This window comes from Ochotona princeps, chromosome 13 (genome assembly GCF_030435755.1).
Source record: "Ochotona princeps isolate mOchPri1 chromosome 13, mOchPri1.hap1, whole genome shotgun sequence".
Taxonomy (NCBI): Eukaryota; Metazoa; Chordata; class Mammalia; order Lagomorpha; family Ochotonidae; genus Ochotona; species Ochotona princeps.
Window position 1 is genome coordinate 68,735,532 of NC_080844.1, and position 25,447 is coordinate 68,760,978.

The following is a 25,447-nucleotide window of genomic DNA, read 5'->3' on the forward strand; positions in this document are numbered from 1 at the left end:
CTCACCCCAAGAGGCAAGAAGAGGCCCTGAGGAGTGACCCCAGGCGACAGCAGCAGTTCACACCACACACACCACAGCTGTGGCCGTTTGGGCCGGAGCTGGCACCTCGCGCCGTCCACTCCAGTGCACGCTGCTGACCGGAAGCTGCCGCCTTCGGGCCCCGAGTGCCTTATGTGGCCCCTGAGCCAGGAAGGGGGTGCACCTGGGGGTGAGGGCGGGGCTCACCCTCCCTGAACCAAGGGGGACTGTGTGCTCGCCCGGGGATGGACTTGGGTTCAGGCTCAGGAAAATCACATTGAAACATACGTATCGAGTTATATATTTGCTACCTGTGCATTTTTTAAGAAGCTTTACTATCAATTTATGCAAACACCCCTCGGGCGTGTTTCTCACGGTGACCTGCCGGCTGGCTCCTCATACTCTGGAGCCCCGGGCATGCTGCCCAGGCCCAGATGGGTTTGTGTGGTGCCCAACCACAGATTTTACACTTATTTTTGTATTGTGGTTCCTATGATACATACCAGGGGATTTTTACACATTTGTGAATAACTGTACAGTTTTAATAAAAGTCGTTTTGAATCTCAGATGATCAGACCACACCCAGAGGTGCTGTTAGAGCTGAAACCATGGGCAACATCAGCCACTGTGTGTCCTGGCCCCCCACTCAGAGGGCCAGGGCCTCACCCCAGTTCTCACCCAATGAGGAGGGAGCCCTCCGCTCCCCTGGCAGCACCGGTTATCAGATGTGAATGTGGAAGAATTCCTCCCATAGGTTGGGGGTCAAGTGTGCCTGTTGGGGGTTGTCAGGGTGGCCCACACAGGTGAGTGAAGAAGACCCGGACTTCTGGGCGCAGAAGCAGTCTGCGAGGGCGGTCTCCAGGCCTCCCCACCTCGTCATTCCTCCCACCCATGAGGATGGTGGAGCCCACGGGAGCAAGAGGGAGATGGGCAGCGTTCAGCACCCGCCGGGTGGCCAGCGCCTTCCTCCACTCAGCTGCGCACAGGGAGAGGGAAGGCCCCGGGTCCCCCAAGTCCAGGCCCTCCTGGCTCAGCAGAGTGACAGCTTGGTCTCAGCAGGCGGTAGTCGCGGGAGCCAGGCTGCTGATCCGGGGCTCGGGTCAGGCCTCCCCCGCCCCCAATTGGCCTGGGTTCCTCCCCCAGGCCTCCGCATACACACTCTACGGGGTCCGAGCCCCAGGAGCGGTCCGCAGTGGCAGCTTCCAAAGCAGGCTCCTCTGCAGCGGGATCCCGGGGCGGCGAGCGGCGCGCCCTCAGCAGGGATGGGGCAGAAGGGGCTGGCGGCTCGCTACACGCACGCGCCAGGAGCCTGGATCGGGCCAGGGCCTCCGAGCTGCGGGGTCTCGGGGAGTGGACCGGGGCGGGGCCTGGGGGCGGGGCCGGCAGCAGGCGGGGCCCCGGAGCTGCGCGCCCCGCGCTCGCGCTCAGACGCCCCGCGACCCACGCGCACGTTCGGCTCTGTGTTGCCCGCCGGAGCGGGCAGGAGCACCATGGCCTTCCAGGGCAGGAAAAGCGTCCCCCGGACCACGGTGAGCCCGGGGGCGGGAGCGGGGCCGCGACCCTGCTGGACTCTGCAGGCGCCTGCGCGCGCCCGGGGCTGCTGGCCGCGTCACGGAGAGCCCGGGACCGAGCCCGCTGTGCGCCGGGACTTCTGCGCTCCCGAGGCCGGGGCGGCGAGTGCCAGCTCGGTGACGCGGGGCGCCTTCCTCCCCGGGCCGCATCGCTCCAAAGTGCTGCTGTCTTGGCAGTGCGGGGTGAGGGGGGAGGCGGCAACGCCGCAGCTGGAGCTCTTTGTCCGAGACAAAGGCATTTAGCCACCCGCACAGGGCCCGGGACCTCCTCCCCCTCCCCTCCTCCAGCCACCCAGCTGGGGTTCAGGGGCCTTGAGAGAGGACGGGTAAGTCACTGCGGGCCACCCACTCGACAGCCCGGCCTTAGCCGGGAGATGACTCCTAGTCCCAGAGGACTGAATGGCAGGCTGACCAGGACGGCGTGGCAACAAAGCCCATCTCAACTCCCTCCCACCGCCCCCCCACTCACGCGCCCCCACCCACAGCGAAGGAAGGAGGGAGGGCGAGGCAAGCCGGGCGAACCGGGTGCCTAGGGCCAGCCTGGTCTGGACTTGGCTTTAACGTGGTGCTGGGCAGCCTCATGGGCTTTGGCCTTGGTTCACTGCTCCCTGAACCCTCCCCTGCCCCTGCATGGGCCTCCTGCCCTCCCCACCCCACCACTGTCCTCGGTGCAGCCAGTGGGTCCAGTTGTCAGCCTGGGACCCAGTCCCAGTGGGTTGGAGCGAGGGTCAGTGGGGTGGGTGCACCTCCCAGGCCCCTGGGCTCCCAGCAGCTCTGACCCCCAGGAAGTGCCAGGACCTGAGTGTTGGAAACCTCCCCTGGAGGAGTTAGGCAGCTAGGGGGTGGGAGCGAGAGGCGGGCAGAGCATGCCTGGCTGCTGGCCAGTGCTGAGCTGGGAGCAGGTGGGCAGTGGGCAGCTGCAGGACACAGGGGGTCAGGCCCTGGGGTTGGGGTCAGCAGCCAGGGTGTTTTCAGCTGCGTGGCCCTCGCTGCCACTACACAGCCTGGTGTGAGTGCAGGCCTAGGCAGCTCTGGGGCTCACAGCCATCTCTGGGTTCCTTGGAGCGCTGGAGCTGGATTTTATGTGGACCGGACTGGTCCTGGCTGCAGGCCACCCTGGGTAGGAGCTCTCTGTGGACTGGTCCTGGCTGCAGGCCACCCTGGGTAGGGGCTCTCGGTGGACTGTGCTGGGGCTACTGACTCTGCAGACTGTGTGGACCTGTCGGAAGGATGATGTCATTGCCTCCGAGGCCATGACAGGGCCCCGTGGGCCTGTTGCTCACTTGGGTTCTCTTGATGTGAGACTGGTGGCGTGGGAGGAGCCGGGAGCCCAGGGATGGCCACCAGTGGTGGGGGGTGCCCAGGACTGGCCGCCGGTGGTGGGGGGCACCCAGGGCTGGCCGCCAGAGATGGGGGTGCCCAGGGCTGGCCATGGGGTATGGGGGTGCCCAGGGCTGGCCATGGGGGATGGGGCACCCAGGGCTGGCCATGGGGGATGGGGGTGCCCAGGGCTGGCCACGAGGGCTGGGGGTGCCCAGGGCTGGCCACAGGGGGGTGGGGGTGCCCAGGGCTGGCTGCTGGGGATGGGGGTGCCCAGGGCTGGCCGCAGGGGATGGGGGTGCCCAGGGCTGGCCACAGGGGGGTGGGGGCGCCCAGGGCTGGCTGCCGGGGATGGGGGCGCCCAGGGTTTGCTGGTGTACCCCATGCTGCTCTGTTTCTCTGTCCCCTTTGGGTTTCGTTCCTGGTCCCTCCGGGGGCCTGTGGAGTGGTGCTGTGATGTCCACCTCTCCCCAGCTCAGCCTGTACAGCAGGCCCCTGTCGCCCCACCCTCTCCAGTGCCCACTCCTCCCCACCACTCTGTGTGGTGGTCCCAGCCTAGGCCCTCCCCTCCCCCAGACAGTGCCCTCCCCCCGGCTGCAGCCGGCCCCCATTGGTGCCTCCACCAGGAGCAAGGTGCTGTCTGTGAAGCAGCAGCCACGTGTGTGTGAGCCAGCTGATGCCTATCAGTCAGTGCCAGGCCCCCTTGGCAGCAGTGGGAGCGGGTAGCCGGAGAGCCCTTGCCGGGTGGACAGTTTGGCAGTTGATGTGGTGTCTGGCGGCCCCATGGTCCTGAGCCCAGGCTGCTCTGTGGCCAGGATGTGACTTTGGGGCCCACGTGGGGTTCCCAGCGGCAGCACCCTCTGCCATGTGGGTATGGGTTGCAGGTCTGGGCAGACAGCTCGGTCTCCGTCACCGGAGGTGGGGCAGCACTGACTGGTTTTGCTCCTGGCAGAGTGACCGGCTGCTGATCAGAGGGGGCAAGATCGTGAATGATGACCAGTCCTTCTACGCCGACGTGTATGCAGAAGACGGGCTGATAAAGTAAGTCTTGTTGCAGAGCGCGGGCCCTCGCGCCAGCTGCTCCGGGACGCTGGCCCCCGAGCAGGGTAGAGCCCCCCAGAGTTGGGTCCCGAGGCCCTGTCGGGTGTTCACAGTGCTAAGCACAGAGCGAGGCCAGGCATGAGCAAAGTGCTTGGCCAGTGCAGCCAGCCTGTCCACTGCCACCAGCCCCTCAGCAGGAGTGCCCAGGGAGCCTGGAGCAGTTCCATGCCGGCTGGTCTGGCCCCAGTTGGAGGGCACAACCCAGACTCCCCATCCTGGTGCTTTCAGACAAATCGGAGAACATCTCATCGTCCCCGGGGGCGTTAAGACCGTCGATGCCCACGGCCTTCTGGTGCTTCCCGGAGGGATTGATGTCCACACGCGCCTGCACATGCCCGTCCTGGGCATGGCCCCGGCTGACGACTTCTGTCAGGGCACCAAAGCGGCCCTTGCCGGAGGCACCACCATGGTCTGTGAGTGTTGGCGCCCATCCACCAGCTGGGTGTGGACCACGAGTGCTGCTGTGGGTGGACAGCTCTGAGCAGTGAGCCACCACTGGGATGGGTCAGCCTGTCCGTGCACCCACTGTCTGCCCCTGGGGTACAGAGTTGGTGGAGGTGATGGGGAGGCGTGTGGCAGGGAGGAGCATCCTGGTCAGCACTGTGGACAGCGCCCGGCTCCTCACTGGGGCTGGAGCTCCACAGGCTCCCCGCTGCCTCTCACACTGCTTGGGGTGCCAGCTTTCCAGAAGTGGGGTGGCCTGAGCCCAGGCTGTCCCTTTTCTGTCCCTGCGCAGAGAGGCTGGGGAAGCAGAGGGAAAGGTGGCCTCTAGCCTCCCATTTCCCACATCTCGGGAGCAGGAAGGAGGCGGTGGGGGGCTTGGTGCTAGAGGCCAGCTGACCGGCTGCCCCCACAGTGGACCATGTGTTCCCCGACGTGGGTGTGAGCCTGCTGGCCGCCTATGAACAGTGGCGGGAGCAGGCAGACAGCATGGCCTGCTGTGACTACTCCCTGCATGTGGACATCACTCGCTGGCAGGAGAGCGCCAGAGACGAGCTGGAGGCCCTGGTCAGGGACAAGGGTGAGCCTGGTCGGGGACAAGGGTGAGCCTGGTCGGGGACAAGGGTAGCCTGGTCGGGGACAAGGGTGAGCCTGGTCGGGGACAAGGGTGAGCCTGGTCGGGGACAAGGGTGAGCCCCGAGCCTGGTCGGTGATAAGGGTGGGCCACAGGTAGTCCCTGAGCCGTGGCTGTCGTCTGCCTTTGAGCCAGGGGAGGGTGCGGAGGGTGTGGCATGTCCACGCAACTGGGCCTGGAGGTTCATGGGCTCTACCAGCCCCAGAGATGCCCTCTGAAGCCCTGAAGGGTGGACCAGGGCTCAAGGCCCTTCCCGTGGCTCTAGCCATGGCCTCACCCCAGTGCCCTCCCGTGCCCGGGGCCGCTGGACTCGCTTGGCTCAAGGTTTGTCCCCCATGCTCGCCAGTCCCTGCACCTCTTTGGCGGGCACCATGAACCCTGCAGGCAGGGCACCTCAGGTGCTGACAGCAAGCTGCTGCCACTGACCCTGCTTCTGCAGACAGCAGATGCAGCAGACGTGGGGGCGCCGGGCCAGCAGCCAGCACAGGACCCTTCAGCTGACCCCTTGCAGGGTGGGGGCGCTGGGCCAGCAGCAAAGCACCATGGCAGGGCAGGGCTCCCTGAGTGACTCCGCCCACTCCTCCCACAGGTGTGAACTCCTTCCTGGTCTTCATGGCATACAAGGACAGGTGCCAGTGCACGGACGGGCAGGTACGGCAGGCTCAGGCAGTGGGCACGGCAGGAAGTCCCAGGCTGTGGCTGACTGGCTGTCCTGTCTCCTCAGATGTATGAGATCTTGAGTGTCATCAGGGACCTGGGTGCCTTGGCACAGGTGCACGCCGAGAACGGGGACATCGTGGAGGAGGTGAGGGCAGGGACGGGGGTGCTCAGAGGTGAATGCTCAGTTCCACAACACCTTGAGGGAGAGAATGCCAAGTGTGCTAGGCTAAATGGTACCCGGAGTCCAAGGCCACGCGGCCTGGTCAGAGTGGGAGCAGGAGCCCTGGTGTCATGGCTCAGGCCTTCCTAGAGGAGGTGTCCTGTCCCCCAGTCTAAGCCACAGGGGCCACAGTTTCCTGGGGAGACCTCACCCCCCTGGCAGCAAACAGCCTCATCCTCCTTGCACACCCCTGGCAGCATAGGCAAGGGACTGGGGCGCCCCCATACTGCACTGGGGACTGGCCAGCTGTCCTGACCCCCATTCTGTGGGGCTGCATGGTCTGGGTGGCCCATTGGCCCCACACCCGTGTCCCATCCCCACACTCCGGTCCCACACCCTACCCTGGCTGCTCTGGCTTGTCCAGGAGCAGAAGCGGCTGCTGGCACTCGGCATCACCGGCCCGGAGGCCCACGTGCTCAGCCACCCGGAGGAGGTAAGCACCCACAGGCCCCAAGGCCATGTGCTGGCAGCTCCCCAGACCCTCTCACTGCTTGTCACTCCCACCCTCACCTTGGGGTGGCCAGGGTGGGCCCTGGGGACTGTGGGAGTCAGCCCAGACCCGGACATCGGGCCCCAGGCTGAGGCCTCGCCCCAGAGGGGTACCCTCATGGGTCCCTGAGGGATTCCCCTGTCCACCCTGCCCCAGGCTCTCATGTGGCCTGAGCCCTGCTGTGTCCCCAGGTAGAGACTGAGGCCGTGTTCCGGGCCATCACCATCGCCAAGCAGGCCAACTGCCCCCTGTACGTCACGAAAGTCATGGGCAAGGGTGCAGCCGACGTCATCGCCCAGGCCAAGCGCAGGGGTCAGTGTCCAACCAGAAGGCAGCCGAGGCTGGCCCAGGGAGGACGCAGCTGCCCCGAGGGCCTGCAGGGAGGGGCTAGACCCAGGCCTCCAGAGCAGCAGCCGCCGCTTCCCCCACCCCAGGCACCGGGACAGAGCCCAGCTGAGCGTGTCTGTCCCCCAAGGGCCACACATGGCTGTGGGGACATTCACGGCTGTGGTCAGCAGGGCCCAGGCCGTGGGGCCAGGTGACTCAGCAGTGGGAAAACGAGGTCAAGCCTGCATGAAGGGTCTGGGTCGCCGATCTCCCGTGTTCGACCTGCCCTCCCAGCCTCCCAGGAGCCACTGGTTCTGGTCCCACAGAGGCTTTGTGGCTCCGGCATGGGTGACAGGCTCAGGACCCACCTGGTGCACAGGGATGAGGGACTGTGAGGTCTGCCGGGCTGGAACCGTACCCCTGCCCCCCACCTGGCTCATGGGGCATTGTCCCCTGTCCCTGGCAGGAGCTACCTCAGCATGCAGCCTGAGTCCCATAGGCAGGCCCTCGGGTCTGGGGCAGGTCAGCTGGGTAGGCCGGGAGTAGATCATGGCCGTGCATGGCCCAGCTGCCCGGGGGCTTGGGGGTCCAGGCACCCACTGCCCCTGCCGCAGTACCTTCTGCCCAGGCTAACCAAAACCTCCAGAATGGGGGCCTGGTGGGGTATTCACCAGGCACTCATGGCCTAACCTATGGCAGGCGTGGTTGTATTTGGGGAGCCCATCACTGCCAGTCTGGGCACTGACGGCTCACACTACTGGAGCAAGAACTGGGCCAAGGCCGCGGCTTTTGTCACATCACCACCCATCAGCCCAGACCCCACCACTGCAGCCCACCTTGCCTCCCTGCTGTCCAGGTGAGTGGCCCTGGGCGGCCCCTGGAGCCCCAGAGCTGGAGCCCCAGGGCACCCCATCAGAGCGGCCCCTGGCCCCATTCCTCACATCCTATCCATGCCCCAAGAACCCCCTCCTGCCATGGCCAGTTCCTGGCTGTACTGCCCGGCAGGTGGGTGGGAGCCAGTGGGGGTGAGGGTGCCCTTGACTCCTCTCACCTCGCCCTGTTTTCAGTGGGGATCTGCAGGTGACAGGCAGCGCCCACTGCACCTTCACCACGGCCCAGAAGGCCGTAGGCAAGGACAACTTCACCCTGATCCCCGAGGGCACCAACGGCGTCGAGGAGCGCATGTCGGTGGTCTGGGAAGCATGCGTGGTGAGTGTGGGAGTGGTGGGGGTGGCAACTCTGAACAAGACCCCAGCACCACAGCCGGCTCTGCCCTCCTGTCACCAGGCCTCAGGGAAAATGGACGAGAACGAGTTTGTGGCGGTGACCAGCACAAATGCCGCCAAGGTCTTCAATCTGTACCCCCGGAAAGGGCGTGTAGCCGTGGGCTCGGACGCGGACCTGGTCATCTGGAACCCCAAGGCCACGAGGGTTATCTCGGCCAAGACCCACAACCTGGTATGTGCGGGGAGACCCCTGAGGTGTGGAGACAGGCAGGGCTGGCCCACGGGAGGAGAGGTTTAGCAGCTGCTCCCTCGTGGCCCCAGGAGTGGCTGGCAGGCAGAGGGGCTGGCTCCCCTGCGTGGCATTGAGGGCGCCTGGCCTGTCCCCCAGAACGTGGAGTACAACGTGTTGGAGGGGCTGGAGTGCCGGGGAGCCCCCGTGGTGGTGGTGAGCCAGGGCCGCGTGGTGCTGGAAGACGGGGTCCTGTCCGTCACACCAGGCGCCGGCCGCTTCATCCCCCGCAAGCCCTTCCCGGACTTTGTCTACAAGAGGATAAAGGCACGCAACAGGGTGAGTGCCCATGGGAGCGGGCTGCTGCAGGGCAGCGGTGAGGGGGCCTCCCACAGGCCGGGACCCTGGCACCCCATCAGCTGCGGGCACATGTAGTACTCCTGCCACCCGGGAGGGGGTGGTTGTCGCAGGTTGGCAGGACGGTGCGCACCCTCCCGCTGCCTCCATCCTGCCTCAGTATCAGGCCTCTGATGGGGAGGGGCTGGCTGCCCAGCCTGCGGTGCCTGCCCTTGGGGAATCTCGGGAGGCTGTGGCAGAGAGCAGCCCTCGCCCTCCTTCAGGGGGGTGATGTGGCCCCAGCCCTGGGGCACGTGAGGGAGGATGGGGGCGGACGGGCAGAGCCACTCGCCAGCTGGACCTCACACCAGCCCCCCGGCCCACAGCTAGCGGAGATCCACGGCATCCCCCGAGGCCTCTACGATGGGCCAGTGCATGAGGGGCCGGTGCCCGCCAAGCTGGGGGGTGGTGCCCAGGCCCGTGTGTCCTGCCCTGGCAAGATCTCAGTGCCGCCCGTGCGCAACCTGCACCAGTCAGGATTCAGCCTCTCGGGTGAGTCGCGCTGGGGGAAGCCCCAAGGCTGAGGGACATCTGGGGGCAGCCTTGGCCGCCTGGGGGACTCCCAGCCCGGGGCCGCCTGGGAGGAGGTGCCTACAGCCTCCGGGGGGCAGGTGCCAGTCAAGGCCCTAGCCTGCCTCAGTCTCCCACACACCACCCACCCACAGCTCTCACTGCAAACAGCAGCTGCCAATGCCTGCCTGGAGGGGAGGGTGGTCCCTGCTGGCCCCCAGCACTGGGACCAGGCTGCTGCACCTCACCCCCATGGGTTCAGCCTAGACCTTGCTACTCCAGACCATAGGGGCCTGTGGGCACTTTGCTGTACACCTAGGGTGACAGGGCCTGCCAACCTCGGGGAACAACCCCCTGGATGCATCGGCATGGGGGTGGCTGAAGTCCTGGGCTCCTGGACAGCCAGCCCACACCCACCCCTGCTCCCCTGGCAGGCTCACAGGCGGACGACCACATCGCCAGGCGCACAGCGCAGAAGATCATGGCACCCCCTGGTGGCCGCTCCAACATCACCTCCCTCTCCTAGACCTGGGGACCACATGCCTTCCCAGAGGGCCAGTACCCGCCCCTGCCCCGTCAGTTTGTCCCTCCTAGAACCTTCAAGGTGCTGCTCCCGCCTGCTCCTCCCCCACAGGCGCACCCTTGGGGACCCCCAGTCTGGTCCTGGAGAACAGGGACCAATTTCACTGCCAGTGCAAGGTGGCTCAGCAGGGGTGGCCCTGGTACCACCAGGTGCTTCGTCAGCTGCAGGGAGGCAGCCGAGGAGTGGAGCTCCGGCTTGGGAGCCCTGCAGGTGCAGGCTGCCTTCCTGCGTTCACCACTGCCGCCCTAGCCGCCCCCGTGCAGGGAGGCGGAAGCCCCGGGCCGCTGCGTGCCCAGGACAGGGCTGTGAATTCAGGGATTCCACAGAAACCAAGTTCCCCAGCCTGTGCCCCCTCCGTGAGAAGTCCCTGGGGGTGAGAACACTTGTAGCTTAGTCGGACACACGGTCCCCAGGGTGTTGTGCCCAGGTGAGGCGGGGACATTAAAGGTGTCTGCTTGGAGACTGCTGTGTGTGGGGGCCCTGACTTCCCCCCCATGTCCCTGCCGACTGCTGGGGAGGGGCCTCAGGGTCAGAGGGAGGAAGGACCCCCATACCCTACAGGTGTGAGGGGCTGTGGAGTCCGCTGGAAGGAACCAAAAGCTTCCAGAAATGGCCTTAGCTGCCAGCTCTGCACTGCAGATGGCAGAGTCCCTCTGCCCAGGCCCACCGGCCAGAGGGCAGTGCACGCCTGAGCCCCCAGGCTGACACCCTCCTTGTGCCCGAGGCCTAGGCCTCCAGTCAGCGTGGGGCAGGTGGAGGCTCCATTCCAGGCACAGCCACATCTCCTCCAGGTTCCCCAGTCACCTGGGTCCCGGCTGAGGTGGGCAGGGCATGGGCCCAGGTGCTGAAGTCTGCCCTCTGTGGGCATGGCCCTGAACTCCCCCAGCGGAGACTGAGAGTGCCTGGTGGCCGGGCGGGACACAGCACACGGGCGCCGATACGATGCTTCTCAGCTGTAATTCTCGGCGGCGGTGGGGACTACAGACTGCCGCGAGTCAGTTCCAACAGAAAACATACCCCGTGCCCCTCCACCTCTGTCCCTGCCGGGGAGATGGCCCACAGCCTCAGGCAGTGAACGTGTGATGGTGGGGCCCAGTGCCAAGGGCCACGTCCAGCTGAGCCTGGGAGAGCCCAGGTTACCAGGCACACAGTCCTTGGCCCGGACATCCACGACCTGCCAGCTAGTGGGCAGAGGGGCCACAGCAGGGGGAGGAGAGGACACTGCAGGTGACTGGGCCAGGTGGCACTGGCCTCCCTGGCCCCCACCTGCCCTGCCCGGGCACTCATAGTTCCTGGCAGCTGTAGCCACGGCCTGGTGTCGCCATGCACCCTGGGTGTGAAATATGGCCAGGGCCCCGTCGAGGAATGCAGTGCTGGGCCTCCCACGACGGCGCCAGGTCTCCAGCCTGTGGCGAGTTGGCCCTGGGGCCTAGCTGCTCCCGCCCGAGGGACACAGGGAGCCACACATGGGCAGGGCAGAGCGCTCCGCCTCGTTGTCTGCCCCAGACTCTGGCTCAGGGACAGGGGCCGGCTCATTCATCAGGTCCTGGCTCCTCTTCAGCCTGGGAGAGAGATGGGGGCTGTGCATGCCATGGCCTCTCCCTGCAGCTCAAGGACGGGGTTCCCAGCCTCCCCACTCCAGAACATGCTGGGCACTGAGCGGGGCTGAGTGGACAGGGGCAGGGCCTGGCAGCTGGCAGCCAGCAGCCGGCATGGATCAGCCTATATCCAGCCAGAAAGAGCCCTGGACCGTGCAGGTCCCATGTCTTGACAGGATGGGGGCCACAGCGACACCCCCGCCCCAGACCCTCCTGGGTGAAGCAGAGAGAGGTTCCTGAAGAAGGGAGGGCAGACATGGGTTCCACGTGGCCTGTCTCATCTGCCTCTCTGTCCCCCAGCACCTGAGCCTGGCACTGGGCAGGCGGCTGTGAGCATGGGGTCCTGACATGAGCATCCCAGCCCCCACACTCACTTTTCCCTGTTGAAGATCACAAAGTCTTGCTGGATGGCGTCCAAGCAGTCCTGCAGATAGTCATTCTCCTGCGACGTAAGGGGCACAGCTGAGTCCTTGGCAGCTGCCAGCGGGCCTGCCACCCACGGCTCCCCCCACCCCCACAGCCAGTCGCCAAAGCCCCAGGCTCACAGTTCCCAGGTAGCCTTGTCCAGGAAGGAGGCGGACCAGTGCAGGTGCCTCGCTCCTGGTCCGGGGAGGGTGGTTGCCTCTCCACGGGCTGGCAGGTTCTCTGGAGCCCCTGGCCTACCCAGGGCTGGCATCTGCACCCCCCATGGGAAGCCTGCCACCCCGCTCCCTGGCACATGAAGAATTTCCTTTCCAGAGGAGACTGGCCAATGCTGGGGGTGGGTCACCTGTGCGGCTTTGACCACAGCCTTCCCAGGGTCGCTACGCGAGGGTGAGCACAGAAGCAGGAGGGGCCCCCAAGAAGCCGTGACATCACTGTGGACTGGCGCAGAAAAGTGGGGTCACAGCCACAGGAAAACAGGGACGCCACCAGGGGAACATAGCGCCTTGCCCCCACAGTGACCATGCATGGTTCACAAGCCCACCCAGCCCCCTGCCAGATGGACAGAACACCTCAGGCACAGGCCCGCCTGACCCAGCACCTGCTCCCCTGCGTGCCACCCACACACCAGCAGGTGGCTCCAAGGCGAGAAACTGCAGTGCTGTGAGCAACAGCACATGTCGTGGGACACAGAGTGGGCACACGGGGCAGCACCCACGGGAACCTCACAGAGCTGTGGCTTGTCAGTAAAGGCCCCCGTGGGAACAGGGCTGGTGCACGTGGGACAGGACCCACAGACAGATCACGAGACAGCCCTTGATTGGCGCCCCAGATGTGTAGGGTGGAGTGGGCATGGGACAAGGCCTGGGCGCTCCCCACAGTGGCACAGGGCCCAGCAGCTCGGCTCCCTACACATTTCCTCTTTGGTGGTCAGGAGGCAGCAAGAGGGGCTTGAGCATGGGGGCCCCAGCACTCAGGGCAGGGGCCTGGATGGAGCTTCTGGCTTGCCACCCCTCCCAAGAGCCAGGGAGCAGTTTGACAAGGTACCATCCATGCACAAAGTGCACGCCGGAGGAAGAGAATGGACAGCAGCTGAGAAGTTCCAAATGCGTCACCCGAGGTGCGATGCTCTCAAGGTCACACAGGACACCAAGAACTCAGACGGGGAGGGCAGGGGACAAGGATGGCCGGACGCCCTCCTGGAGCCCCAACCCCACGAGGGGCCCACTGCTGGGAGAGGTCTTCCCCACGCCAAGCAGCCATCATGCCTCAGGAGAGGCAGGGGCCCTGGGACCCTGGAGGCAGGGCGCAGACAGTGATGGTGGTTCAGGCCACTGCCAGAAGCAGAAGCAGCCCGGCTGCATTCCCCTGCCCGCGTCCTCCCAGGGCTCAGCTCTGCCGGCACCTTGGGCCAGGCTTGTCTGCCACAGCACACCCTGCTGTCCCAGTCGCCTGTGGTGACTCATCCCACAGCCAGAGGCGCGCGTATGCCTGCACAGTAACGCTCCCAGCCACTGCCGTACCTGCGTCCTCAGCCATACATGTGCCTGGGCACTAAGGAACCAAGCACTGACACACCTGGGCAGCTAAAGCACTCTTCACAGGGCACGGAGAGGGTCACCTGACAGTCCTCCCACGGGTACCCAGCCTGCACTTCAGCGAGCGGGAGCGGGCTGCACATGCAGGGAACCAGTAAGCGGGAGAGGGTCACACGCAGGGACCAAGTGAGTGAGAGGGGGCCGTGCGCAGGGACCCCCAGAGAGCAAGAGGGGCCACGTGCACAGGGACCAAGTGAGTGAGAGGGGGCCGTGCGCAGGGACCCCCAGAGAGCAAGAGGGGCCACGTGCGCAGGGACCCAGCAACCCAGTGGGCGGAAGGGGGCCGTGCGCAGGGACCCCCAGAGAGCCGGAGGGGCCACGTGCATAGGGACCCAGCTACTCACAAGCAGGAGGGGGCCGTGCGCAGGGACCCCCAGAGAGCCAGAGGGGCCACATGCACAGGGACCCAGCGACCCACAAGCAGGAAGGGGGCATGCGCAGAGCCGCTGTCTCACCGACTGGGAGCTGTCCCGGCTGCTGTCTCGGGATTTGCTCTTGGCCAGCCGCTTCTTCTTCTTGTGCAGGGGCCGCGACTCCAGGATCATCTCCTCCAGCTCGAAGGTGGGGTCGCAGTGCAGGCGGCCTTTCTGCGGGGGCACAGGGCATTGAGCTGACCATAGCCCCCCACCCCACCCAGGGTCCGCGGGGTCCCACGAGGCTTACATTGGGCACAAAGCCCGGCTCCACCTTCTTCTCGCTCAGCTCATCCCACAGCACATCAGCCAAGGCCGGCGCCGCCTGCATGTCCTGGAGGCTGGCAAGCCGGTGCTCAGGGTTCACGGTCAGGAGCTGCAGGAAGCCCTGGTCAGTGGCCTGCACATGCTAGCCAGCCCAAGGCCAAAGCCAGCAGAGGGGCACTGCACGCTCCACCAGCAGGTGGCACCCAAGACCCATCTGACAGCCCCCTTCCCAGGCTCTGGGGGCAGCAGAGGGCCATTAAGACCAGGCCACTTTAGCCCAGTAGAGGATACAGGACGCCAGGCATCTGTGACGGTCAGGGCGCCTCCTGCCGGGCCCACAGTGACCGGGCAGCCATTTTCCAGGAGAGCCCATGTGAGGTTCTGGCCAGGGGCTCATGTGGGTCCATCCCTCTTTCCACTCAGGCCCATTTGAGCCAGACTCCCGCCTGGGAACGCCTTGGAGAAGCATGGTGTCAAACAGCTCTTGCAAGGGCTGGCCCAGCCTATGCACAGCAGACCCCACGCTCTGAGGGACCCCCTCAGACGGTAGCAGCCACAGCAGCAAAGCGTGGCTTGGAGTGGTAGCTCTGCCAGCTGCGGAGGGGCCTGACCATGGCCAGCAACAACATGGATCCACCAGCAGGTAGGCCTGGGCTCCCACATGGAGCCTCACCCCAGGAAGTGCCCAGGCCTGTTATAGTGGGCACAGCAAGGTCAGGAGAGCTCAGAGTCCAGCATGGCCTGCACCTGCCCCGTTGTCAGCCCCCAGGGGCCTGGCCCAGGGACCAATGCCCATGCTGTGGGTGCCAGGGCAGGTGGGTAGGCTCACCTTCCGCAGCAGGGCTACCGTCCCCTTGGACCAGGAGGGCGCATACTGCACGCTGGCCGTGCCAAACAGCTGCACCAGGGACTCCACAGCGTTGCTCGAGTGGATGTCGTAGGGCCTCTGCGGGCGGGCGGGCAGACAGCTATGCAGGCCACTGCCACCCCCAGGCACCAGGACAAGTCCTCCTCCCACCCCAGGGAGGGTGCAGTTCTGAGCACGAGAGGGAAGCTGGTGGGTACAGTGAGGGCAGTGCCCAAGACTGTCCCACTGGACACAGGGCTGGTGGCCCAGGGGGTCTGTACCCATAGGGAGAGCCCCAGAGCTGGGGTGGCCCCCTCCCTGCCCCCTCCCCAGGGACACAGCCTGCGGCTGAAGGTGGACCCTACCCATCCCCGTAGCAGCTCGTAGGCCATCACTCCCACCGACCACCAGTCCACCTCAAACGAGTAGCCTGTCCCGCCGTTGACAAAGGAATAGAAGATCTCCGGAGCTGGCCGAGGAGAACAGCAGCCTGTTGGAGCACGGCACCCCCAAACCTGGCCCAGGGCCCCTCACCCTCCAGGTGGACACCAGGCCACCCACAGAGCCACCCTCTGGGCACTTCCCCACCTCAAAGGAACACCAGGGCAAGGGCAGGGACAGGTCATCAAACGGGAGGGAGGGGATGAGGCCTGAGCAGCCATGGGCGGGGCCTGAGCAGCCATGGGCGGGGCCTAAGCAGACATGGGTGGGGCCTGTGCAGTCATGGGCGGAGCTTGAGCAGCCATGGGCGGGGCCTGAGCAGCCATGGGCGGGGCCTGTGCAGTCATGGGCGGGGCCTAAGCAGACATGGGCGGGGTCTGGACAGCTGTGGGCGGGGCCTGAGCAGCCATGGGCGGGGCCTAAGCAGACATGGGCGGGGTCTGGACAGCTGTGGGCTCACCCATGTAGGGCTTTGTGCCAGCTAGTGCAGTTGCTCTCTCTCCCTCCTTGACGATGGTGGCAATGTTGAAGTCAGTCAGGTGGGCATGTCCTGCGGGCACAGCACAGGGGCTCAGGGACGGCCCTCCACCTGCCCAGCCTGTCCACCTCCTCCAGTGTCCCCACCCCTCACCTTGCTCATCCAGCAGGATGTTGTCAGGCTTGACGTCCCTGAACAAAGCGGGGGAGGCAGCTGCTGCAGGCCCTGGTGGAGCGGGGGACTCCCCAAGGTGCTCCTCAACCCACGGCCATGGCCCTGCTGACACTGGGACCAAGCACCTCTGGACAGGGCAGGAGCCACCTTCTCCAAGGCCTGGGCACAGCCAGCCTCTCGATCTAACCTCAGCACCCCACCCCCGAGCTGAGCAGAGCAGGCACTGCAGACCTTGCCCTGCCCAAGCCCCAGGACTGGGCAGAACTGACCTTCGGGGCACTGCGTGGGCCTTGGTGGGTACCCAGCCTGCCTCCCCAGGACACAGGGGGCCAAGCACGGGTGGGAGCTGTGCCATGGTGGGCAGGCAGTCCCCAGTGCTCAGGTCTGAGAAGGTCAGACAGGCTGGGCTATAGGCTCAGGTCTGACAAGGTACTATGTCAGACAGGCTGGGCTATAGGCTCCACTCAGTTGCCTCCTCTCATCTGCTTGAAACCGGCATGAGTGGAGTATGAGTCCCCAGGACGGAGGGGGAAGCCAGGAGGCCAGTCAGGGCTGACCTCCGTCCATGTGAGCCTCCGGGGTTTGGCCTCAGTGGGGGCTGCTGGATGTGGTCTGCCCCAGGCAGAACCAGGGACACTGGTCAGCTTGAGAGCCAGCCAGCAGCAGGTGCTTGGGCAGGTGCAAGGTGCATGAGCCAGATCCGACTCTGGCCAAAGCCCTGGCTGACCTGGGCAGCGGCCTGCCTGTCTGGCACACACACCTGTGGATGATGCGCTGGCTGCGCAGGTAGTCGAGGGCCAGCGCCATCTCACACACGTACAGCCGCACGGTGTCCTCGGAGAACTGCACATTCTGCTGCAGATGGTAGCGCAGGTCCCCGCCCAACAGCAGGTCCACCACCATGAACATGTCTTCCTCATCCTGGAAGGAGTACCTGCGAGCAGCAAGACAGGCCCTGCTGGGCCCTGCCACCCCAGGCAGGGAGGAGCATGGCACCCACAGGGCAGGAGCCACCCTGCAGGGCACCAGCCCACAGCCCTGACCTGAGACCATGGAGACAATGGAGTAGGCTGTCCTGAAAGTGACCTGCCTGGGGACCAGACAGCCACAACTAACAGGTGGACAGCAGGCAGTGTTCACCGCTGGGTGCTTCAGCTGCCCCGTCTCCTCTAATGTAAATCAGACATGAGGAAGAAGAGGCGCGGCGAGTGGCTGCCCCATGGTGACCACAGCCACAGTGCCAGGCGGGCCATGGTGGTGGCACTGACAGGAACACGATGCAGACGATGGCAGTGATGATGTCATTGAGGACGATGATGGGGGAAGTGACAGCAAACACTTTAAAATGTCCACTCGGACCAGCATCGTGGCTCAACTGGCTAATCCTCTGCCTACAAGCACTGGCATCCCACAGGGACACTGGTTCACATCCCAGTTGTTCCACTTCCCATCCAGGTCCTTGCTTATGGCCTGAGGGAGGTGGAGGAAGGGCCGAGTCCTTGGGACCCTGTACCTGCGTGGGAGACCGGAAGAGGCCCCTGGCTCTTGATCAGCTCAGCTCTGACTGTTGCAGCCATTTGGGGAGTAAACCAGTGGGTGGAAGATGTTTCTCTCTTTCAAAATAAATAAATAAATAAATCTTTAAATAAAAACTTAAAAAAAAGATTCCCTCTGTGACTGGTTGGAGGGAATTCTCTGTTCATCAGCTGGCCCTTCTGACAGCAAAGTTCCTGCAACTTCTCGGTCTTCACGTGGGCAGAGCTGAAGCCAGTAGTCATGCCCTTGGTGGCACGCAGCCTGGAGAAAAGGAGATGTGGACGGGGGCCTGGGCAGGGTCGTGAGGACCCCCATGCCGGGTTCCCTGTGAGCAGCCCACAGGAGCAGGAGGCCTCTCCACCTGCAGGCGTGGCTGGGCTGGCCCTACCCTGCATGGCTCTGAACGGCAGCCAACCCCGGCAGGCTGCCAGGGTGGGGGTGGTCACTGCAGGGAGGGAAGAAAAGCTGCCAACCCAGACGGGCCCTCAACCCCCAGGACTGCCCTTGGAAGCAGGGTGGTGTGTATATGTGTGTGTGTGGGAGGATGTGGTGGGGGGATGGTGTGTATGCGTGGAGGAGCATGTACATGGGGCGTGCGTGGCATGGGGGAGTGTGTGCATGGGGTGTGCATGGTGTGTATGTGTGGGGGAGCGTGTGCGTGGCGTGGGGAGCGTGGCGTGGCGTGGGGAGCGTGTGCGTGGCGTGGGGAGCGTGTGCGTGGCGTGGGGAGCGTGTGTGTGGCGTGGGGAGCGTGTGCGTGGCGTGGGGAGCGTGTGCGTGGCGTGGAAAGCGTGTGTGTGGCGTGGAGAGCGTGTGCGTGGCGTGGAAAGCGTGTGTGTGGCGTGGGGAGCGTGTGCGTGGCGTGGAGAGCGTGCACGGCTTGTGCCTGAGTGGGGCGCCGCTCACCACAGGTTCACCAGGAAGCCGTGTTCCACCTCCTGCAGGATCTGCAGCTCCCGGAAGACATTGCGCACCTCATCGCGCTCGATGCACTGCTGCTTGTTCATGTACTTCATGGCGTACATCTTCTCTGTGTCCCGCTTCTGCACAATGCACACCTGCCGGCAGTGCGGCCCCAGCTCAGCCCCGCCCACAGACTCTGCTGCCCAGGGCCCTGGGCCTCAGTGGGACACAGCTGCACAGTGCCCCCCGCAGCTGTCGTCACCTCCCGGTCACCTGCCCCTTCCTAGACCCAGAGGACAGCTGTGGAGTGGACAGAACCCCCCTGGGAAGTTCTCCAATCGACTGCAGGTGCCAGGCCCTGGAGGGACAGACAGACCTGGCCAAGGGCGGGGAAGTCCAGAGCTTGGGCACCACCTTAGCTCCCTGGAAGGCACAGCCTGGCTGAGGCCCTGGGAGCTCCAGGCCTACAGGTGCCACCAGCCTCCTGGGTTGCTGACAAATTTCTGTCCACCAGGAAAAAATGCAGCTATATCTAGGGCTCCAAGCTGGGCTTCTTGAAAGCCAGGCGCTCACTGGCCAGATGCTGCGCACATGGTCAGTACCCTTAGACTGCCCCAGAGAACCAGTAGAGAACACTCTGGGCTCAGCTGACCCCTGCACAAGCCTCCTTCCCCAGCAGCAACTGCTCCATCCACAGCCATAGCTACTTCCCACGGTGCCAGATAGGGCACTGGCTCCTGGCAGAGGGGTCCAGGCAGTTCCGCCCCCTGCACCCCTGGCTGGGCCCCAGCAGGCCAATGGGGCAAGAACAGGACACATGCAATGGTGCGGTTCTGGGCCTCCACCTGGCACCCTCCAAGGCCAGGCCATCATGTTGGCTCATGAGACAGCCTTGGGGAGTTCCACATGGGCCCCGCCTCCTGATGAGGATCTTGGGGGTCTCTTCACCACCCCCATCTCCAGGGCCACCAGCCCTGGTGCCTGCTGAGGGGCCCTGGTGCCTCTCTGCCGTGGGACAGCCACGTCCCAGGATGGAGCACGGTGCTTGCTCAGTTCATGGTCACCAGGGCCATGGGAGACACGCAGGTGAGGGGAGCACCTCATGGGCATTGCAACAGGAGGAAGTGGCTGGTCAGGACCATGGACTCGTCACCTCTCAGTCTTTCGGCTGTGATCAAGTGTATGACCAAGGGCTCTGAACACCCTCTTCCAGGAGCAGACACCCTTTGGCCTTAGCGGCACTGCTGGATACGTGGGGTAGAGGGTGCCCAGCGGAAACAGTCAAGGAGGCATCCTCCACCCTGGGTATGGCAGCTGGCATGGAAGGTGCTGGAAGCTGCACTCTGGCTGGCCTGGTGGGGGCGGGGCCCATCCGCCCCCAAGGAGATCCCGAGGCGCTACAGCCATAGGCCATGGCCCTGCCTCATGTGAGGGCCATTTCCGCCCCTCCGTGCCCCTCACATGATCCACTGCTCTCTGGGGCTTCCTTGGAGGAAAGGAGCTGGCCCCCACTCTCCTGCTGGGCACGGGGGAGGCAACTCTGGGCTTGCCTGCCCTGACCCAACCTTCAGCCCTCACGTGCCTGGGCTCAGGGGTCTTGCTAGGCAGTGTGAACAGGGGACACGGTGTGCCTGGACTGCTCCCAGGGGCACAGGCTGCCCCATCCTGGCATGGCAGCCAGCAGGATGCCCACTGTGACTTGCACCAATGGTGCGACCCACAGCCACTGCACTGTGGCTTCCACAAAACAAGCACCTCCACCAAGACGGCTGGAGCACCAGGCCTCGGCCAGGAGCAGAGTGACCTGCACAGGGCCCCACCCAGTCACAGCAGGGGACTCAGCCCAGACCCCACAAATGGACAGCACGAGGGGCAGCAGGCCTTGTCTCAAGTCAGTGTAGAGGGCACCAGGGCCTCCCAGGGCCGTGATGGCCTGCACTTGCCTGCACCGGCTCTGCTGAGAACCTCTGTGGGCCCAATCCTGGCTCTGCCAGGGACAGGTGCCACTCCCCGGCCAGGCTACACACTGACCACCATTGATTGCTGTGGTGGTCACCTGTGCTGGTCAGGGCAGCCGTCAGAGCAGGGAGGTGTGAGCTCCTGGCCTGGGCTCTCACGTGGGATGTATCTATTTTCAGACTCAGCCGGCAGCTGGGCGACCCAGACAGCAAGCCACTCATCCACGTGGAGTTCTAGCCCACTTAGTGCAGGCACATGGCAGCCTCCACAATCCACAGGCGAGGCCACCAGGCCACACTTCTTTGCTACTGCGGTGGCAGCAATGAGGGCAGCTGTCCCGGCCATCCACGCTCCTGGGGTATTGGCCAAGGGGCCCAGAGCCCAGGCACAGCATACGCAATCAGTGTCCACGGCAGCAGGCTGGGCCCTGACCTGTTGCCCGGAGGAGGCCTCTGCCGCCATCTCCACAGGCCACCTCATCCTCCACTGTCCCCAGGGCTGATCGTAGGCACAGCACCCCACTTCCAGCCATGGCTGGTGTACCCGACTTTACTGCAGAAAGGTCAGCTAGATGCCCTGGGTGGGAGGCTGAGTGGGCACAGCTGGAGCGGCCAGTAGCCCCGGAGAGGGTGATGGGGGGGCTCCAGATTGGCTGCTGATACCCTCCTGTGACCCCCAGGGCCAGCATGTGGTCCTAACGGGGGGGGAGCACCTCTGTGTGTGCACACACGCAGGCACGAGGACTCCCTGTGGCCCGAGAGGCAGGAGAGCACACGGTAGGTAGGCCGTGGGCAGCTCGCTGGCCGCAGAGTGGCGAGCATGGGGCTGTGATGCTGGCATGAAGGCACCAGTTCCTGGGCAACCAGAGAAGGCCAGCCCAGCACTCACACCCTTTAGACACTGCTGGCCACCACAGAATTCTAGTGGCCACTGCCAGCTTGTCCCTTTGCCCAGGCCTCCACAGTGCTCAGGTGTGCGAGGCCATTGGTCAGCCTCTCTACACTCAAAGCATGCAGGTGAGGTCTCCAAGTCCAGGGCCCAGACCCTGTATGTCCCTAGGGGAGTGGCCAGATGTACAACAGAGCAGCCATGTCCAGGCTGCATGCTGCTGGACGCGAGTGGACACACCAGCCCACTGAGGCATGCAGGCCACTTTTCAATGGGGCTGCCAACACCAGCACCCTGAGGGCAGAGTCTCACAAGCAAGCACTCAGGCAGGGCTGGGTCCAGCAGCCCATCCGAGGCTGACCAACAATGCATCTGCATCCAGAACTCTGAGCTCCTAGCGGCCACGTCTCACGATGGATATGGGAAGCCCAGGCCCAGCCTGTGTGGCACAGAAATATGGCCAGAGGGCCAAGCTGGGCTGTGTATTGCCTTGGCAACAATGGCTGTCTTCTGCTCAGAGGGCAGTCAGGAGGTGGGTAAGTGAGCATCCCTGGGGCCAGCCTCTGCCCCTGCAGGGACACACAGCAGTCCTGGGCCAGCCTCTGCCCCTGCAGGAACACACAGCAGCCTGGGGTGGCCTCTGCCCCTGCGGGGACACGGAACAGCCTGGACCTTGCAAGCACTTGAAATGCACAGCACAGGCCTCCTCCTCAAGTCCCAGGATGGGTGTCACTCCTCCCAGCCTGGGTCACCTGCCTTGGCCAGATTACGTGGCAATGGCAACCACAGGCCCACTCAGCTCCCAGGAGCACAGGCTTGGTTTCTTTGAAGGAGGCAACAAGGCTTTGGGCGTTGGAAGATTCCAGAGCTGGAACACAAGGCTGTTAGTACACACAGCCCCAGGAAGCTTCATGGAAGCCTCACCACGGGTGCAATAAGTCTGACGCGTGTGACGGAGGTGCAGGAAACGCCATTCCCGGGCTTGGTCAGCTTGGGTGCCACCTTTCCTCCCAGCTGCCTTGACGCATGCGTGCACCCGGTTCCATCTCAGGTTTACTTAACAGCCTTGGCTGGGTCTACATAGGAGCTCAAGGAAGACATATACAAACTGGAGTGCAGGGTGGGCGTGGAGGGCGGACGCCCAGCGGCTGAGCATGGAACTTGCGCCCACCATGTGCACGCTGCCCTCAGGCCCAGGCTGCACACAGGCGAGTACAGGTGCGGCTCCGTGAGTTGGGGGCAGGGGCAGCCTGCGGGAGGAATGGCACTGCCCACTGCACCCGATGGCCACCCTCACGTGCCCCAAACCAGACCCTCGCAGCCAGCTCCCAGCCAGCACCCCTCCCTGGAGAGCAGAGCCCGGAGTTGGAGCAGCAGGACGGCAGGGCCTCGGCCAACAGCCGGTCTGAGCTGACAAGCCCCCCATGCTCCCCGGAGCAGGGGCCTTACCTTGCCAAAGCTGCCCTTCCCAATGGCACGAAGGATCTGGAAGTGGTCAAAGTTCACTGCAAGAGAAGCAGAGGCTGGTGAGGCCAGGAGGCCTGTGCCCGCGACCCCTCCCTGTGGCACCCCAGCAGCCTGCCCCGGGCGACCCCTCCCCGCAGCAACCCAGCAGCTTGCCCTGGGTGACCCCCCCCACGGCACCCCAGCAGCCTGCCCCGGGTGACCCCTCCCCGTGGCACCCCAGCAGCCTGCCCCGGGTGACCCCCCCACGGCACCCCAGCAGCCTGCCCCGGGCGACCCCCCCCCCGTGGCACCCCAGCAGCCTGCCCAGGGTCCCTCACCCTGGAGGATGCCTCAGGACACAGGGTTAGCCAGGGAGGGAGCAGACAGGCCCAGAATGCCAGACCTCTGGACTCAGTCCAGGCACCCACAGCCCTGCACTGGCAGCCACCCCACTCCACCAAGAATCCTGAAGGTGGCCAGGTTCCCTAGGAAGCTGTGTGCACACTGAACAGGCCTGGGCATACCATAGGCAGGGAGGCACCTGAGGCTTGGGAGAGGGCCAGGGTCTGTGCAAAGCAGAATTTCTGCAACTTCCTCGCAGGGACATCCATCCTAATCACCAAGGTCCCACCAGGGATGCACACCACAACCCGACGAGCCGTGGCCAGCCGAAGCAAGGGGCTCCTTGTCCCTCACTCTGCAGCCCAGAGGGTCACCCCACTAGAGAAAAGCATGCGCTCTCGGAGGGGCAAAGGCAGGGAATAAATACAGGTCAGAATCACGTTTCACACCAGCTCCCCCTCCCCCACACGCGGGATGCCATCATGGAACCACCCCGGGGCGCACGCCCGGGGCACTACTGCCTGGGACCCTGCCCGCTCATAACAGCCTCGGCTTCCCAGGAAGGGTGCGCCCTCCCTGGCTTCAGCCTCCACCAGGCCAGCCTTTGAGGGTAGGTGGCCTCAACGGGAGGTGGCACCTGGCATGCCCACAGGGAAGTGGCTCGGGGGAGATGCAGGTGGGACGGGAGAGCCACACTCCCTGAGGCAGGCTTCGCCAACTTCGCCTTGGCTGAGTCCCCTTAGAAGCCAGAGCAGATACAGTTCCTGAGGGACAAGGGATGGCTGCAAACTCAGCCAGCGGGGCCCAGGGAGGGGCCGTTGCAGCCTGACACCCAGGCTCCAGCCGCAGGACACCTGGCTGCTCACAGGCAGTCCTGACTCAGCCCAGGCCGGGGGCAGGGGGCCCTGCCCTGCCAGGGATAGCATCAGCACACTGGACTCCCAGGCCACATTCCAGGTTGGGGCTGGGGCCTCCCATACCTGTTCACCCTACCCAGTGCCCGACCAAGACCCGGATGCCCATTCCCATCCACCCTACCCAGTGCCCGACCAAGACCCAGATGCCATTTCTAGCTGCTCAGGGATGCTGGCTAAACTGCTGGCAGGGACCCTCTCTCAGCTCTGATACCCAAGGGCAGAGCCAAGTGGCCCCTGGGGCCAAGCCAGAACTGCCACAGCCACGCTCAACCTTCCCAAAGCTAGCCCGTCCACCAAACCCAGCAGAGGCAGGGCCAAATGGAAAATGGAGGGCCCAAGTTGGGGGTCCTCCTCCTCCCTGGAGGACAGGTGCCAGGAGTGGGCGCTGGGCTCCACAGGGCCTCTGTGGGGGTTTCTGATCAGGGCAGAAGCCAGGGCCTGGAGACCTGGGGACCTGGGGCCCAGTGACTGGGACCAGGCGGCTATGGGAGCGCCGCCCACTGTGACGCAGCATACAGAAACACCGCGCCCCTGTCCGGCCCCTTCTCACAGTGCAGCCTCCGTTGGCGAGTCACTGGCCCTGGCTGTGAGTGGCTCGGCCAGATAGCGCTCTCCTAGATGCAGTGATCTCGACTCTGGGTGTCAAGGCTTCACCTCTCCAGAAAGCTCCATATGCAGAGCCGCCGCCCACCCGGGCCAGGCTGGGGAAGTGGGTCAGTGGGCCCGGTTGCTCCACGAGCCCAGCCAGGTCCTCCCTGGGTGCACTGGCTGACCTGGCTGCAGCCTGGTCCCCCTCGTGCCAGCCTGGATGCCTTCACTGGGAACAGCAGCCCAGAGCGAGGCCCGGACAGCAGCTGCCACCCCACCTCACACCTGTCGGCCCAGACAGCAGCCACTGCTCTGGTACCCGGTGATGGCAGGGCTCAGGCAGGACTGGTGGGCAATGCCAGACACTGCACACTTCTGCCTGCAGTGCCCCGCCTTCCCCGGGGAGCTGGGTTAGTGCTCCCCTGCTGAACAGGCAGGAGGGTAAAAATAGAGGCTGAGTCACCTCCACTGTCACAAACGATGGCTACCTCCCCCAACCCAGAGCTCGGGGGAGCTCTGCCCAGGGGTGAACCTGGTGGGAGGACAGCTGCCCACCATCCAAGCACCAGCTTCTACAGGGTTACCAAGGCAGGGGTTAGGCCCAACCCCTTGTCCACACTGGGAGGGGGTCCCACTGGGAGAGGGGATACCTTGGGGCCTCACATGCTAGAGAGCTTCTTGCCACCATTTCCTGCTGTCACACGACTCCCCAGCTCTGAATGTTCTTGGAACAAGGAAAACCCTCTGTCCAGGCCACACAGACACCTTAGGGACACTCAGCACCCCGGCCAGCTCCCCATGGCCTACAGGCAGCAGGTGCCACTGTGGCTGCCTGTAGGGCCACAGCTGAGGCTGCACCCACTTCACATATGGGAAAGCTGAGGACCCCTCCACACACACCAA

General features: G+C 64.8%; 2 protein-coding genes across 4 annotated transcripts in view; one reads left to right on the plus strand and one right to left on the minus strand.

The window, feature by feature from the left end:
* The first annotated feature begins 1,419 nt into the window (after positions 1-1,419).
* DPYSL4 (dihydropyrimidinase like 4) lies at positions 1,420-10,186 on the plus strand. The gene is made up of 14 exons (XM_058671344.1): positions 1,420-1,547; positions 3,862-3,950; positions 4,239-4,423; positions 4,867-5,031; positions 5,675-5,736; positions 5,810-5,890; positions 6,330-6,398; positions 6,647-6,767; positions 7,482-7,638; positions 7,850-7,991; positions 8,070-8,240; positions 8,397-8,576; positions 8,960-9,125; positions 9,578-10,186. The coding sequence occupies exons 1-14, from the start codon at positions 1,509-1,511 to the stop codon at positions 9,667-9,669; spliced, it is 1,719 nt and encodes a 572-aa protein (XP_058527327.1). The 5' UTR covers positions 1,420-1,508; the 3' UTR covers positions 9,670-10,186.
* A 476-nt stretch (positions 10,187-10,662) lies between these two features.
* Positions 10,663-25,447, minus strand: part of STK32C (serine/threonine kinase 32C) — a 31,596-nt gene continuing 16,811 nt past the window's right edge. The window contains exons 2-12 of one of the 3 annotated variants that reach the window (XM_058671259.1): positions 22,701-22,756; positions 18,408-18,559; positions 16,726-16,899; positions 15,945-15,982; positions 15,774-15,863; positions 15,289-15,341; positions 14,855-14,971; positions 14,009-14,134; positions 13,801-13,932; positions 11,699-11,766; positions 10,663-11,288 (exon numbers count right to left, since the gene is read on the minus strand). In XM_058671259.1, the coding sequence (XP_058527242.1) occupies positions 11,156-11,288; positions 11,699-11,766; positions 13,801-13,932; positions 14,009-14,134; positions 14,855-14,971; positions 15,289-15,341; positions 15,774-15,863; positions 15,945-15,982; positions 16,726-16,899; positions 18,408-18,559; positions 22,701-22,756 (1,139 nt within the window). In that variant the 3' untranslated portion in view covers positions 10,663-11,155. Of the gene's footprint in view, positions 11,289-11,698; positions 11,767-13,800; positions 13,933-14,008; positions 14,135-14,854; positions 14,972-15,237; positions 15,342-15,773; positions 15,864-15,944; positions 15,983-16,725; positions 16,900-18,407; positions 18,560-22,700; positions 22,757-25,447 lie in introns of all 3 variants that reach the window. The other 2 variants (XM_004579733.2, XM_058671260.1) reach the window with 2 other exon arrangements.

Excerpts from the sequence above, each read along its gene's own strand:
- DPYSL4 (XM_058671344.1), top strand. The coding sequence starts at position 1,509 with ATGGCCTTCCAGGGCAGGAAAAGCGTCCCCCGGACCACG. Across the intron at positions 4,424-4,866 it reads CGGAGGCACCACCATGGTCT|TGGACCATGTGTTCCCCGAC; the intron begins GTGAGTGTTGGC and ends CTGCCCCCACAG. Across the intron at positions 6,399-6,646 it reads TGCTCAGCCACCCGGAGGAG|GTAGAGACTGAGGCCGTGTT; the intron begins GTAAGCACCCAC and ends CTGTGTCCCCAG.